Source organism: Nipponia nippon, unplaced genomic scaffold (assembly GCF_047370975.1).
Source record: "Nipponia nippon isolate SJK-2023a ecotype South Korea unplaced genomic scaffold, ASM4737097v1 scaffold_6, whole genome shotgun sequence".
In the NCBI taxonomy this organism is placed as follows: Eukaryota; Metazoa; Chordata; class Aves; order Pelecaniformes; family Threskiornithidae; genus Nipponia; species Nipponia nippon.
Window position 1 is genome coordinate 41,552,549 of NW_028262380.1, and position 17,389 is coordinate 41,569,937.

General features: G+C 37.5%; 1 protein-coding gene across 1 annotated transcript in view; it reads right to left on the minus strand.

Annotated features, from left to right (window-relative positions):
* Nucleotides 1-17,389, minus strand: part of GALNTL6 (polypeptide N-acetylgalactosaminyltransferase like 6) — a 486,847-nt gene that overhangs the window by 275,133 nt on the left and 194,325 nt on the right. The window contains exon 3 of the mRNA XM_087737678.1: nucleotides 15,946-16,084. Coding sequence (XP_087593804.1) covers nucleotides 15,946-16,084 — 139 coding nt within the window. The remainder of the gene's footprint in view (nucleotides 1-15,945; nucleotides 16,085-17,389) is intronic.

Consider the following 17,389-nt stretch of genomic DNA (forward strand, 5'->3'; position numbering starts at 1 on the left):
ATACCCAAATACATCAGAATGTTGTTTCTTTAAAATGTTGCCCCTCCTGTATAACAATATACCTTTTGAAAGAGTTTGTACTGAAATTTTTGTATTTGTATGGTCAATATTGTAACCTTAAGAGTACAGAGATGGGAAAGGTCATTCGATTTGGATATTCTCACTGATGGTTTCAGAGTAGTTCCATATTCTAAGTGATGAGAAAGAGAAGCAACATCCATGGACCTATTGCATACTTCCTACAGAACAGATTGCTCTATTAACCCTAAAAGAAAGCCATGCTTAGAAGACAGAAGAGGAAACATCTTACGTTTTCTGAATGTGTCTTTATCAATACACTTAGACCTTTAATGCTCATTTACATTTACTTTTACTTTGATAGTCATTGCAAAGGTACCTGGCTAAATGTGAATTGATTTCTAGTAAGAGCCACAAACCACCAAAATGCCATTTTCCTACTTTTCTCAAAAAACCTGGTCATATTCTCAAATTCATAGAAAAAAACCCTTAAATTTCATCATGTTCTATTGTTAAGACAGTCTGTTAGGTTTCATAGTGGTGGTCCACTTGCCTTTCCAAGTTAAATTCTGCTCATTTTTAGCCCCTTGCTCTCTGACATGAGACTAACTGTAACTGAAGATCACTACGTTTTAGAAGGCATAACACAGAAATCCATTTTATTTGAAGTTCTATTCAGCATTATCTATAGCAGAGTATAGCTGGCTCTGTGCTGTGATGGGCTGCAGGACAGATCTGACGGATAGCTGTAATGCTCAGGAAAGGCCCATGAATTGCAATAAAGATGCAGTTAGACATCCACTGCTGAGACATTGGATTTACCAAGAGAATAATTATATATGCCTGCAACATTTGTTCAGAGTCCATCAGTGTGGTTCTTCATATCGTGCATTTCAGAAGCGATGCCAAATCCACAGGCTGCCAGAAGACTACTGGGAAGCACAGACATTGCTTCTTGTAAGCCATTGCTAGTCTTAGAAATAATGATCAGGTCTTTCTGCCTAGAATAGAGAACTAGTTATCAGATCACTAGGTCAGAGTGAAGTCCATAGTCATAAACTATCATTATATTTATATTAATGATGCCTACAACATAGAATTATCCAGTCTAGGTAGATATACGATTCACATATTAAGCAGAAAAGATAACAGTTTTTATATGCAACAGTAACTGACATAAATCCGTAAAACTTGAAATACTAGCTAAGATGACATACGCAGATTTAACTCATCTGTTTTACACTGCTGCGTCAGCAAAGATTTTTAGAAGTGTTCTTTCAACACTAGTTCATTATAAAAAATTCCATAGAGTGCATTTGAGGAGGTGCTAACAAAGTTTGATCATAGCTTCAAACTAACCTTGCATTATTATTTATGCTAGTTCCAAGGTTCTAACATACCTCTTAATAAATATTTTATTTTTCAGCCACCACAAAGTTATACTTTCAAGACTACACACTTTTTGCTCTCACCAAAATAATCCTAACATGATAACAGTGTTTTAAGCATTCCTAAGCAAAATACAGACCCTGATTTCAATACATCTACTCTCTAAAATTAATTTGGTTAATAGCTTAACTACCGTGTGGAATGAATGTTTTAAAAGCGAGATTCTTGATTCTCCAAAGAAATAAGAAATTATAATTCAAGAGGCTTTCATATTTCGTGAAGAATGCAATCTTACCAAAATTTATTAAAATAAAAAATAAAGCAAGGTCTACTGTAGAAAGGCAAAATACTATGTGTAAAAGATTACCATACAATTTTAACAGTGTTTAAGTGAGCACTAATATTCATTTGGTAAAACTTTAAACTATATGTTTAAACTGTATGTAAAACTATAAAACATATGTTAAATAAAACTGAATTGACTTCCTATAGAAATACTTCAAATACTGCTGAGCAAAATAATTTTGTTTTCCAAAGCCTCACAATTTCAGTAAAAAATTTTGTCAAACTCCTATTGAATCAGAAAATGGTCATACTTGCACACACTAACTCTAATTGTCAGCCTCCACCTGAAGACACTGCAAATTACTCACACACTTTAAATGAAGGTAGGCACTATGTGAACAGTAAGTGTTATTCAAGTAGTTTGAATGGCAGAACAAAGTGTCCAAAGAATACATTGACTTTCATTAAAGCTTGGAATACTGGGAAATCCACAAAGGCCTGGAAAGAAATCCTAAAAATCAATACTCAAAAAAGTTAGTACATTTAAGACAGACAGATAGTCAGTTCAGCAAGTTTCAGTTTGCTCCAAGACCTAACTCAACATAGAAAAGATTGTAACATAGTCGATGTCAATCAACATTACTTTATGCTATCCTTCTCATTATCAAATCATAGTGCAACTGATAAAGGAAAATGTATTACTGTAGAGCTTTAGTATCACATCATATTCTGATTAAGGAATTAAGAATACAAAAACGAAATCAATGGGGAATTGAAAAAAGGGTGCAACTACAGGTCTTTCAAAATAATTTTTAATACTAAGGTATTATTTGCTATTTTTAGTTTGTTTCCATCAGGACCAGATTTTGCCCTAGTGGTATTTTTATCTGGATTAACTTTTAAAATAACTCATGAGAATTTTGCAGTAACAAGATTGATTTGAATACTAAATGAAGATGAAGACAGGTCATTTGACTCAGATAACTTGGTTCTGTATATGTTGTAAAACGGCTCGTTTGAATGAAATGTATGTTAATATAAACATATGCAAAGTCTCAGAAGAAAAACCTCCCATGAAATTTGATAATTTTGCCTATGGGATTGAGGACAGAAAACTAAATCAGTCTACCTGAAATTAGTATACCAGCTTTGATCACAATAATTTCCATGAAAGTGTTCTCAGTAATCAGTCCTGGCTATGCATGCATACTCAACATCATGCCCATACTAATAAGAGGATAAATATTTAAAGATGCTAAGAGCACATTATTTGACTAGTCTTCCACCATTTTCATTATCCTTTTCCTCACTTCCATCCTTACCTCCACACTTGTTTCCTCAGATAACCAAATAGCTCAGTAGAATCTTTAATGTTTAATACTTGAGGTAGCATGCATTCACTTTGCTCAGAAATACATCAAGTTGTACTTGAGGTACAGCTTCCTATAAGTTAAATTGCTGGAGTTAAGAAACCTCATACTACCTCTTCCTCAGCTTCCCTTGTTCAGTTACATGCCTAATACAGCCTCCTCATCAATGGCTGGTAAGTGACTATTTACAGAACTGGAGGTTTAATTGTTCAATGTTTGATGCTGTCTTCCCCAAAGTATTCCAAGAGACCCTGATCAATCTTCTTAGCTCACATACATGCTTGTATCTCTAGCTATATGCCATGCTACATCATCAGCACCTGGTGCAGCACAACAGCAGGCACCTGCACATCCTGTGACACATCCTAACCAAATAGACCCAGGCCTGCAATCTTCTCCAGTGGGTGGATTTGGGATTATTCCTAGCTTTACAGACTGCCAGACTAGGGTGATGAATTCAAGCAGCTTGCCCATTTCACATCCAGGACTGGAATCCAGCAATATATGGGAATGTTATCTCTCTTGTTCCTACACCACACAGTTTTATCATATGCATGTAACATGCCTACTCTTAAGAGCTTTAAAAGAGAGTGGCTTTCAGCGATTAGGACTATTCTGCCTATACTACTCATCTTCAGTTAATCTCACAGAACCTCTTCCCAATACTTTCTCCAAGATGGAGGCAGGGACTCCATCTTACTACTCGCTTCCACAGTGATGTTTTGATCTTGGTTTGTAGCTACTATGTAATTGCAGGAGTATTTGTATGCTGTACATGCATGCTGTACTGATATGCCTATTCTCTTGCCTTCTAATAAGTCTGAAGATCGAACTAATACACAAGTTACTCCTAAGGATATCTCCTCCACCCCTAAACACACACACAGAGTAACTGCCTGCATTCAGTTAGAAAAGATCACACAAAACAAGGGAAAAACCTAGCTTACCATTACTCCATATAACAAGTTAGCTATTAAACCAAAACAATTTGCTTCTGCAGTATAATCCTGTTGCATTCTGGTACCATTATAAAAGCAAACTGGGAAGTGGAGGCCCACTGTGTTCTCTAGGTGGACTTTTTTTTTTAAATTTAAAGAAAGTGTGTAGTTAAAATTTCTGTATTTTTAAACCATGTACTTACCCTAGACACTTAAAAATGCAGAACTGTTCAGACAGAGTTCAGCCAAATAACAACTAGTCTTTTGGTTGTACTTTTCAAAATGAATAAGTGACTACCACCGAAAGAGATTATTTTAAGACCTTGGAAAGTAAGGTAATTTATTTCAAAAGTCCAGTATTCAAATGCCTGAATCAACAAGGGGGGAGGGGGCAGTTAAGGAGGTGAAGAAGCAACGGTACATATCTAGGACTCATGGCAGGAATACTATTCAAGGGGGAGAAGAACCTGATCATTGAAACTAGAGAAGCACTCTTACTCAGCATAAGCATTTTCTGCTTAACCTTAACAGACTACAGATTAACCTCAATAAAGTACTTCAGGTGCTCTCCTAAAGATGTGTCTTTTCTTGCATTTAAACATCACATATTTAACTGCAGCACACCAGCACTTATTCGTGGAACAATGCTGAATAATAGGTCCAGTAGCTAAGGTCACAAGAATGACAATTGCTTAGCATAAATGTTAACAGATTTCTGCAAACTTATTTAATGAACTCTTAAATTCCAGAATAATTTCTGTATTAAGTCTGAAAATGATACACAAATGTTTTGGTAGAAACACCTAGGAAGAAAATAACCATGATAAGCAACTGTCATCCTGCTAGGTAAGTAGCTCACAGCTATATTTTCTTACTGAAGATGTAATAACTTTCTGAAGTTATTACATTAGCATTCAGAACAAAGGGAGCTGAGAAGAGGTGAACATGCAAGAGGCATTAGGCATTTCCCTCACACAAATCCTTAGAGTTATGAAATAACATTAGCAATTTGGACTTTGCCAGAAAAATATTTTATAGACACACACACTTGTATATGTATGTATGAAAAGACTGGCACCAAGTGATGAATTTGGTGATGAATCAGATACAACAACATTTTCAAGATTATTATCGTGAATCAAACGTTATGAACCTTAAGTTACGCTTTCAAATATTGCTATCCTTGATCAATCTTGTCTTTCCATAATATTTCAGAACTTAATATCTGGTATTTCTTATCAAAGAATAATACTACATCATTAAATTTGTTCCTTAGAGACTTTCAGATGAGATTTTTAAAAACAGAGGACCTCTCTATCAGGGCATGAGCTGTTTCCAAATTAGTTTTCAAAGCAGTTAAGTACCTCTTCACTATCTCTGCCCAAAGAATCTCCTTCCTCTCTCCCTTCCATTATTAGATATATTACTTGAATCATACATATGATTAGTGCTTGGAATGTCATTTATTACTGTTTTGAAAAACTGAACTCGGAAAGCTGCACAATACTGTTTATTATACACACCTACCACAGAGCCACCAGAAAATGGCTGCTATGAAACCAAAATTCTTTACAAAACGGTAAGGTAGAATTTATTTGTAAATAACTTGTATAGTGAAAAAATGTTAAATATACATAACTGACAAAGTGGAACTTTCTGCTAGCTTTGTATTTGGCATGCTGTTCCTACAGTTTGTTGAGCATTTGGCTCTGGGAGTTCAAGGCTTATTCTTAAAAAATATACACTCTCCCACCCTTTAACTTGCTTTAAAACACACAATACTGATTTTGTTATTCCTTTGAGATATAGAATTCTTCTGCTGGGTTGAAACACGAATCAAAACAGAGTTTCTGAATAGAACACTTTTAGAGGCAGTTTCAAAGTTGCAGGGAGACTTTTAGAAGGTTAAAAGAATAGCAAGAGGTTCCTTTATTCCTGAAATACTAACTTGCCTGAGGAAGAAGAAAAAAATTGTCACGGAAACACCTGGAAGCTATTTGCAGCAGGCACTAATAAAATACAACTTGAAAAGAGGACTACTCATAAAAAGAGAGGTAGTGAAAAGGAATTACAATTACACTTCTTTGTTATTCACCACTGATAGTCCTAAGACTATTATGATTTCATTTTGTAGGTTAGTCTACCCTACCGGGCAGAAATAAAGAAATAGCACCCTTTTACTTCAAAGTATAGGATAGTTCCGTTTAATTCCCTGATGAGTTTGTAAGTAGGAAAAAAAAACTCCTAAACCATCATACTAGCTTAAGAAAAGATGCAGAACTGCAAAATTCTCCATCTTTACAGACTCTCTGTTAACATGCAGAAATCTACTACCTCTGTAGAAGACCAAATGAAAGAAAATGGGCTTCTAAAAATGATGAAAAAGGAGAGCAGAGCTGGCACCATTTCAGCCACTTTACAGCAAAAACTGATTCATAAAAGCAGCAATTTGTTTGACCCTGTGGACATAACAACAACAATATTTTATGCACATTAAGGGCTGCCAATAGCAATGCCTTGGCCAGTTACCAGGTTCTGTGCCTTCTAGACACGTCAACAACCCTGTAAACCACTCTTTCTGATAGATAACAGCACAGAAGTTAAATGTCTTGCAGACATCCCTTTGCTGCATTTAGGAAGGTAGCAGCCTACTACGGCAGTTACAGGATCATAAAAGTAGTCCACCTCCAATTTTCTCCTCTTACAGGAAGGGCCACAGAAAATTAGAGCAAAACAGAAACAGATTTTCAACCTATTTTTTTTTTCTCTCCACTGGCTTTGTCAGCACACGGTCTCTTAGCTGAGCTGCTTTTTCAGATCTGACCTTTTCTTTCCCTTTATTAAAGGAACTACAGCACCCACTGGGCTCCCAGCTACTGATAAGCCCTCTACAAAGCTACCAGGACAAAACATTTTCTAGTGAAGATTTACATAGTAATTGTCTTAGCATGTCAAAGTATTCAATTTACAGCAACAAGCTTCAGTCACACCATGTTTCCGTTCCAATCTAGCCTTGTCAACTGAGCCTGATAAAGTAGTGATAACTAGTAATTTCTGCTGCCATTTGACAAGGCTGTAAAATTAGCTTGGGTGTGAGCTGACAGAGGGGAAAGTAATCTTTATTTTCACAGTGGCTCACAGCTGGGAAGCAAGCAGGCATTACTGGGTATGGGCCTCAATAAATGTCACAACACTTTTTCCTACTAGAACAAATAAGCCTTCTCCAAAACATTATTGCTATTTTCATTAAAAAAAGGAAAAGATTAAATTGTACTGTAGAAATAAGTGTGCTATTGCTATTAAATGCACTAACAACAAAACTCCCTAAACCGCCACTTTTTTTGTTTTTGAGAGAGATGATTACAGAAATATCAATGTACTCAAAATTCATTCATTCATACCAAGCACACTTATCTGATTGTCTCTCTAAGGTCAGGCAGACCTTAACACGATCAATAAAAAGCCTCTGTTTTGAGTCTAGGTTTGTTTTCCTGGCTGAAGGAGAAGAAACAGGATTACAACCTCAGGTTTTTGTCATCTCAAAGCGTGTTTTAAGTACGCTACTTCAGGAACAAACCAACCCGTGACATTCAATTACCCTTTAACTTCTGGTTCAGAAATCCTAATTTTCCTTTTACCACTTGCCCTTACATTCCAAAGCCATCCTGTGGGCTTCTAGGAACCCTCTGGCATATCAGCCACTCATAGAATCACAGAATGGTTTGGGATGGAAGGGACCTTTAAAGGTCATCTAGTCCAAACCCCCTGCAATTGGCAGGAACATCTTCAACTAGATCAGGTTGCTCAGAACCCCATCCAGCCTGTCCCTGAATGTTTCCAAGGATGGGGCATCTACCACCTCTCTGGGCAACCTGTTCCAGTGTTTCACCACCCTCAACGTGAAAAATTTTCTTCCTTCTATCTAGTCTGAATCTACCCTCTTTCAGTTTAAAACCATTACCCCTTGTCCTGTCACAATAGGCCTTGCTAAAAACACTATCCCCATCTTCCTTGTAGGCCCCCTTTAAGTATTGAAAGGCTGCAAGAAGGTCTCCCCACAGCCTTCTCTTCTCCAGGCTGAACAATCCCAGCTCTCTCAGCCTTTCTTACTGGAGAGGAGTTCCAGCCCTCTCATCATTTTTGTGGCCCTCCTCTGGACCCACTCCAACAGGTCCCTGTCTTCCCTGTGCTGAGGGCCCCAGAGCTGGAGGCAGGACTCCAGGTGGGGTCTCACCAGAGCAGAGCAGAGGGGCAGAATCACCTCCCTCGACCTGCTGGCCACGCTGCTTTTCATGCAGCCCAGGACAGGGTTGGCCTTCTGGGCTGCAAGCACACATTGCCAGCTCACGTCCAGCTTTTCATCCACCAGCACCCCCAAGTCCTTCTTGGCAGGGCTGCTCTCAATCCCTTCATCCCCCAGCCTGTACTGATACTGGGGGTTGCCCTGACCCAGGTGCAGGACCTTGCACTTGGCGTTGTTGAACCTCAGGAGGTTCACACAGGCCCACCTCTCCAGCCTGTCCAGATCCCTCTGGATGGCATCCCATCCCTCAGGCATGTCAACTGTACCACTCAGCTTGGTGTCACCTGCAAACTTGCTGAGAGTGCACTCGATCCTGCTATGTCATTGATGAAGATATTAAACAGCACTGGCCCCAGTACAGACCCCTGAGGGACACCACTCATCACTGATATCTCATCCCAGTTTTGTGCCAGTCCTCAGGAACCTCTCCCAATTGCTGAGATCATTCAAAGACAGTTGCGAGTGGCCTCAAAATTCTATCAGTTCCTTCAGCATTCACATGTACTTCCCATCAGGGACCATGGACTTACTATGTCCAGTTTGCCTAAATATTTTAAGATATTCCTTCTGTGATCTACCTACATGTCTCCTCCACTCGCTTTCACAGCAACATGTGACCAGGCTCACACCTTTCTCTCAACATCATCTCCCATACACAACAGATGAGATGAAATAATGGGCGAGATATTATAGGTCTGACCAGTGTCTATAACACCAAGATCACAGCTGGTAGACGTGGGAGCAAACGCTGCAAGAGTGCTGCTGTCAGGCCTCATGGACCACAGGTGCCAGCATGATCAGTAAGTCCTCATGCCTGCTATCACATCTTGTGGCCAGCACAGCCTTTGGAAAATTAGAGCTTAATAATCAAACCAGGCAAAACAGAAATAAGTTGCTTTTTTCATTCCAGCCTTGCTGCACATTTCCCATCCTTATTACATGATGTATAACAGCTAATTCTGTTGCCAGTGAGAATGTACCACTGGTATTTGCCATGTTTTGTTAATATCAGAGCTGAAATTTAATTTGCTTAAAAGTATCCAGTCTTATGGAAATTCACATTAGATACATGCCTAATATATGAAAATATGCTTGGAAAGGAAGCAAGAATGGATATATAAGAAAAAGGAAGGTATACTGAAGCTTCTCATAAAAGTATTAAATTAACAGCATATAACATCATCACTTTCACCTGTAAACTGCAAAGGTATGAATCCCCAGAACATTCCACATTTCTCTCAGATCTTAATGAAGTTATATGTACTTTCCAATTTTAGTATCATATTATTTGAGAGTTAAAAGTTCTGGCTTTAACCATTGCCAAATGCTAATAGACTTGGCTATCCCAGATGCACAGAATTGGCTGGAGGGTGAATATCCTTCGGTATTCCTGTCCCTATTAAGTTTAGATTTCACAGTTATGTTTACTTCAGCTTGCTATTTTCTCAGCGGCGTGCGAGGCTTTAGTGGATCTAGGTAACACGCAAGGCATCTAAACACACAAGAACTACTTTCCTCTGCTTGTATAAACAGCTTATTTTTTTATCAAATTCTTTTTAGGGAACAGAAACAGACCCATCAGGCTTGGACTCTCCTCACTGACCTATTAAACACTGCAGCCTGTTCCTCACCAACAGACAGAAGGGGAATCATCAGTCTTCAGCCACACTTTAGCTGTGGCTGCCATTAAAAAAGAAGACACACAAAGCACCCAGAAAGCACCTGGGAATTACTCCATGTTATTTGTTACTATCAATACATATCATGCAGAAGAACCGACAGCAGGCATGACAGAGACAGAAGGCCACAAGTTTTCTTGAGTATAAAATATTCCTGATCCTGTTTTGCGGAGCTGCACTTTCAATGAGATGCCCTGAAGCAATGGCAGAGAACAATCTGGTGAGGCTTGGAAATGGGGATGTTGCCCATAATGTTTTTGACTGCATGACTTTCCACCTTCACTACATTATTCAGTAACTGCACAAACCGCTTTGAAAAGCGGTTGAGTAATAACGTCCAGCTTTCTCGTTACCCCACTAAAGGCACAATTTGAGTTTAACCAGTTGCTCTGTGCCCAGATGAGGTTAAGGCAATACTAGTAAACAGTGGTACAAAGCAATGCAGCATATATATGTCTATAAAGACATTTCCGATTGCCTAAAGTGAATGAGAACTAGAAAGAAACATTCTACTCTTAGTTTCTTTCAACACATAATCAAAAATTCAATAGGAGATCGATCCAAACAACTAATTACTTCCATGAGCCTTATTGAGTATTGTGAAGTTCAGCATAGTTAAATTAGACTAAGTAATTTTTCTTTTAGTGTCTTGAAAGTAGGACAATCTAAGCCTGTCTTTAAGATCACAGAATGCTGAGGGAATTCATTGGAATCTATCTCAGAGTACTGGATTAAAGATGGATTTTAAAATTTTTAAGGACAATATACATAGCCTAAACTGTGACAAATGCACTGTATTTATAAAAAGAAAGTAATTAAATACATTCAATGCAATAACAAAATTTTTAGAGGATTCAGACACAAACTACTGCATGAATATAGTATTAATATCCATTTCCCATATTAGTCTAGTAATTCTAGTCTTTCTGCAAAATTTACTAAAACATAACTAAGTATTAACAGTAACTCTGCAACTATTTCAAAGACACAAAAAAATACAGCCAAACAACAACCTCCACCCCCTTCCAAGAAATACCATTGCATATTCATTTTAGCCTCTTTTAAAAATTCAAGGGACAGAAATCACACTGCATTCAAATATTTTGAGAGAGAACCATTCAGGCATTCTCTCAGCTTCTGCTACTGATAAGGAGGGAGAGTTGGAGAGTTTCAGTTATGCAGAACAGGTAGAGCGAAATTTGCTTTTTTATTATTAAAAAGAAAGAAAATCTCATCGGTGTTCAGGACACAGAAGATCTCACAGCCTTCAGCTAAACACCCATATTTCTTTGAATACAAAAATGCATTTCTTCTGAGGCTTGTGAAAAATTTAATGTGTAAAAAACCCAACCATAGCTCAGGCTTCTGAAAAGGAATACTCTTGGAGTGACAGTGAAAGGCCACCACTTCACACAGCAACAGCAAGACCAGCAGTCAACACTTGGAAACCCTGACTCCAGCCCGTATGTGCTAAAAACCAGATATCACAAAAATCAGGTTGGGCATCCTTAATGTACAACATGAACACTAAGAATTCCAGTACAAAATGAATCTCTCTATGCCCGTAGAAACCTAAAAAGATGGGATTTCTTGCGATAGATTATTCAGGCAAGCCAACAAGCATTTGTTCATCTGATCTGTGACTACACCAGTTATCAACAAGTAATCTACAAATTGTAGATAAAAGGAGACCTGTTGTTGAAATCAAGCTATACAAACATACCAAAACCATGGAAGATTTTAAATGATAATGCTCGCAACTGTGTTGGTATCAGGAATTAACTTGAATTCCTTGATTCAAAGATGAAAGCTAAAAAATTGGATGCTCCAGTTTACAAAGACTTAGGAGTTTGAAACGGGATATACCACAAAATTTATATTCACTGTTGAGACTAGATGATTGCAATCATTCCCCCATGCCTCATTAAAATCACATTGAAAGCTATTCAAAATGTGAATCAGATTTAGTTTTGTTTGTTTGAACAAAACTGGTATGAATGGCAGAATATTTAATAACATTGAAAAGATAAGAATGAATGGTAACTGCCAGATTAAATAATTAGAATAAGTAGCATTTGTCTCTCTACAATAGAAAACAATACTGCCAGCATTTTTCCTAGCTTTAGTGGGTTTGTTGTATTCCAGACTACATAAAGTGGCATGAGGCAGGTGAAAAGAAAAAATAAAAACACTACTTTGTGGGTTTTGAAATATTTTTCATATTGGTACAGAACTTGTAGCTTTCAAATAGTAATTCTATTGCCAACTCTCAGTACTACCCAAAACTCATAATGCTGCCTTCCACTTTAGGTGACCAGAACTCTTATTTTCACTAAATCAGTCCTGAAATCCCCATGAACCGAGATGATAATCTTGCTTCAGATTTTCATTTGGAATTGAAGAAAAAAAATTAAGAAGTTGTTTTTTTTTTTTTGTTTCTGGTTTGTTTTGGTTTTTTTTGTTTTGTTTTTTTTTGTTTTTTTAACTTAAAGCTAGGGGGCAATTGTGGGCAAAGAATAGAGAATTAGCTAATGTATCTTGGAGCGAGTATCCACGGTGAGAAGAGACTTTTGCATGAGAGTGGGACATAAACAAGACAAAGAGCACTCAGACATGGAAAAAAATATTCTTCAAGGGTAGCTGTGAGAGACATTAAAAAAAAACATGGGAGATATTAGAGGGATGCAATAGAAACATATTAAGGACACAGGGAAGCTGTTAAGTCAGCCTTAAAATAGAAGTTAACCATTTCATTTCTCTAGGGATTTTTACAGCACACACATTTTACTGTCTTAAAAAAGGAAAGAAGCATCAATCTGATTACATCTTGCTGAAGCACTTTAAATATATCACAGTTAAAGGAAAAACCCCAAGAATATTATAAAAAAAAAAATTGAAAACCTGATTTTCTCAGAGCTCAATCATCTAAGCATTAGTTTAATTCCACCCATCCCCCTCCTAGATGTATTTTGCAAATCTTGAGCCCAGTTTCCAAAGACACCAAGAAGAAGAAAGTTCATTTGGATTAAAAAGAGAAAGTTTTGGTTATCTGCTATCTTTGCATACTTCCCAGAAAACCAATCACTTCAAAGTGGGACTTGAAATTTTTTTGGTCTAAGATTTTAGAATAAAATTTTTTTCAATTAAGTGGTTTCAGAGAAAGGTAGAAACTACTACAGCTGCTCTTTCAATTTAAATACCAAATTACCAAATCCAAATTACAGGATTCACCACTCAGTTTTTGTTGTATTTGAAAGTTCATTTTGTGAATCTTCTCTACTGATCACAATAAAACCATTCTATCTGGTTCGTTAAAACAAACCCTAGACAACATTTCCAGGAAATTAGTCTTCAGTATACACATGCCCCTGTGCAAATGGTATATCCTAAATAGAGACAGAAGATCAAAAGCTCAAAGTCTATAATAATAGTATCCCCCACAAACATGCAAAAGAAGATAGTTAAAAGCTGAAGGGCCGTTAGAAGCTCCACAAAGCCAAAGCCCTTTATAATACTCAGAAGCTGACCAATCTAGATCTTGCCTGCTATACCTCACTTGAATTACCTAGTCTAATTTTATTTCAATAAGAACACCTTTTTCTGGCATAGAAGTTATAGAGTTTTCCAAAGAGTTTCTCTGAAAGCAGCCTTGAGAGTATTAACTACTTCACATTTCACAAGTGCTGCTGTAGACAAGACATATTTCCAAAAGAGAAGTGCAGTCTGAGACTGGCCTGCATCATATTTAACACACAGCAGCTGAGAGATGGGTTTGTTTCTGACAGTAGGTCACAAAGCATTGTCAGACTTCTGTGTGTCCTGGAAGTTCAAGATACAGACTCGCTTCAGGGTGTAACCATCACAAGTATAGAGCCCAGCTTTGTCACCTTAATCAGCATACTACTTAGTTCACAAATTTAGCACAAGAACATTTTTTATCTTTACATTTAGAAGACAAGTGATGCAGTCAATTAACTAATGGACTACTTGTGTCACAAGTGTTTAACATAAGGAAGGTTAGAAGGATGCACGCCAGTTCACTCAGGACACTACCAAAACACCAACCATACAAGACTTCACTGAGCACCATAGAAACCTACCTGACTTGGAACATGAAAATGATGCAGATACCTAAGAATTCAAGTTTCCCATATGAGATGCTTAGGTGAAAGTCACTAAAGGATTGGTGCAGATGGAAGTGGGGGTAGAGAAAGGCTGACGTAACACTGACTTGTTCCTAATACATCACTTCTGACAACACATTGCTCACATTGCTTCTGGGGACATGCAAGGAAATGTCATTGACTGTGCAGACAGGAGCAGGTGAGAAACAAATTGCCAGAAGAGCAACTTACAAAAACACAAAGGGAGAATAAACACGTCAGCTTCCTTTTGTATTAATTGTCCTCTGCAGTTTTGCTACTAGAAAAGGATGTTTGGTGAGCATATTTATTATGCCAACAATGTAATTTAACACAGCTTTGATGCTGTACAGCCGTACATTAGAACTCAAACTTCTTAGAAACACTCTTTCTACAAATAATTTCAGGTAACTGGGCAAAGTAGAAGGCAAAGAAAGTACCTAAAAGATACAGCTTATTAAAATTATTTCATTTGACTTAATTGTATGCAAACAATACTAATATATACAAATTAACAGATAAACAGTGTTTTCTCAAAACAATGAAACATGGCAATTAAACAGGAAACACCTCCAACAAAAGATTATTTTAAAAATATTTTTTTGGTTAATTCCTCCATTGTGAATTATTTTTTAAAATCTTACTATGCAAACATTTATACATGGTTCATTCTTTGAAAAGGACAGTTCCACATTTGATGGAACAAGAAGTGTTAGTTGCCATGATATTTCTCTTTCCACCCACCAAGAGCTTCTGTCAAGCTCTCAAGTTCTCTTCAGTTCCCTGAAGAATTTCAAACTAATTCACACAACAAAATTGTACAGGTTAAGAAGTGAGTATATGTCTTAACCTGAAACATTGTATAATAAAGGGCACTGTATATGAAGAAAAATACAAACCTAGCCATGGAGACAATTAGTTTTGTCACACACTTGTACCTTTCCCCCTAATTGCATAACATCCAATTAAGAGAGGGAAAAGCACCACGTAAAGAGACAAACCAAACCATCCCTCCCTTTAAAGCTCAGAATGACTCTAGAGGACCAGAGCCTGAAGCATAAAAAGGCATACGTGCCCTTTCCTGTTACAAAGCTTTACTCTTCATATAAGGGAGCCAAAAATTACAGAACATGAAAAGAAAGTTATGTTTGCTGAGAACTGCTTGATCATTTCTAGCTCAGTCGTTATTTTCCAGAATAATCTTTATCCTGTTTCTCTGTAGGATATTACTGCTATCAAGGAACAATACCATCATTCAACTCCCCCCCTAATTCTGCATGTGTATTTCATCATTGCTCATTCTGTTTCTTCGTAATTCAGCAGTAGTATCAGCACCTGATAAGCTGTAGCTATTGGATTGCTTTCACTCTTTATGTAACAAAACCAAACGAAACATTATGGAAACACTCATCCAAACATTTAGCCAAAAATTTTATGCAACTTGTCACCCTGCCCCCCAGCCCAAAGATCTGCAGCTATTACCAAACGAGAACCTGAAAAACTATGTGAAATGTTATTTATCACTGCCTAATAAATCACTACCCAGAAATGCCATGAAAATCATTCTGTAATTAAAAGAGGCCTTCTATGGTCTTAATGTGTTACTAGTAAGATGAGAGATCAGTTTAAAAGACAGATAGAGCAAATGATTTAAGAGCAAATGATTTAACAACAGTAATAAATTTTCCATTTCCTGTTTAATGAAATGGTTACTTTTTGTTGTCTGAGGGCTCATGTTCAACCTTCCAGGAAAACGGGTTATTTAAAGATATACAAAGATAAAAACTTAAAATCAAGTAGTCCAGGGAACAATTTACTTACTTAGGATGCCGGATGTCTGGCAGGGATCGCTCCAGTGCTATATTGTTGCTAACAAATATGTTGAAGCCATTTTCCCTATAAGCAGAATCATCATGGTCTTCCTCTGTAAGAGGGTATGGCTTTCCATGTTCACCTTTCCCTACAATGAAACAAAACAATTATTTGCCTCAAACTGGCAGCAGAAAATGGACTACAAAGACGAAAATAAGTTAAACTGAACTTCAATTAATACGCTGTGTCTAGAACATCTCTAAGGAATTTCTTGCAATGTCTTTAGCAACACTCCTGTTACTTCCAATACAAAGATATGAAGTAGGAACAAAAAATGGGACTCAGAAGTCCCTCTGAATGCACCCAATTCACCTAGCTTTCCTTCTTTCCAGAGACACAATCAGCTTAAAGCCATTTATACATAAAAAACAGAATTGTAAATTAAGCTAAATAAGACCTTTTTGCATCAGAATCAAGCTTTCATAGCAAAATTAGGAACAAATGGATCATTTCCAGCAACACTCCTTTTGATTGATATGGGGAACCTGATTACTTAGTTACTCCACATTTTAGCAGGCAGAGCACCCTTCCCCCCTCCCCTTGCCTTTCCCAAAACCAACTTGAGCACTGAAGTTTAGGGTGTCCAGCTTTCCAGAGCAAATGGTAAGGAAACCAAATGTTTTGCTCTGGGCTCCTTGAACACCTTTGCACTCCAAGGGACCAGCCAGATGTACCTAGTGCTTCTAATGTCTCAGCACTGCTGATTTCGTTTCAGAATCTGGTCACTTTGGTTCCCTAAAGAAATCACCTGCTTGTTCCCTGGCAAAGCACAGACTTTCCATTCCAGCTTTTTATTCCCAAGTTAGTTCTCGTCATCAGTCACTTGGCTTGCTTAGTACCCACCTCAGGCAACCATACCTCTATCTCTTCCAGTCAGAGAGCACAGAACAAACAAAAACACTTCAAAGAAAATCAGAAGATAAAAGCCGTTGCTTCTTCTCAACTATTTTTATCCTTTTCATTCTTGCAGAGAATGAACCCTTCAGAGTTTCTGAGCCCTTCATGCCTACTCAGGTTCTCAAGAAGATACACTTTCCTCTACATCTAATTGATTGGCTTATAACCTCTCTGTCCCTCTCCCTCCAGGCCCACTCATAAGTAAATACCTCCTTTTACCTGAGGTCTTTTGGAGAAATTAATCAGCTTCCCAGCTGGATCTGATAAGTGACCAAGGCCACCTGATCCTTAGCTAATCAGGAGCAGCTGCAGGAGGGGATGAAGAGGAAAGCAACAGCAAGCAAGAAAAACATCCAGTGGTATCCTTAAAGCCCACAAGCCTCTGTCAATGCTCCATTTCATATTGCATGTGCACAAAATATTAAAAACGTAGAATATACAGTTAAAGATGACATAGTTACTCAATTTCATTTTTTTTCAGATAAAATAATAATTT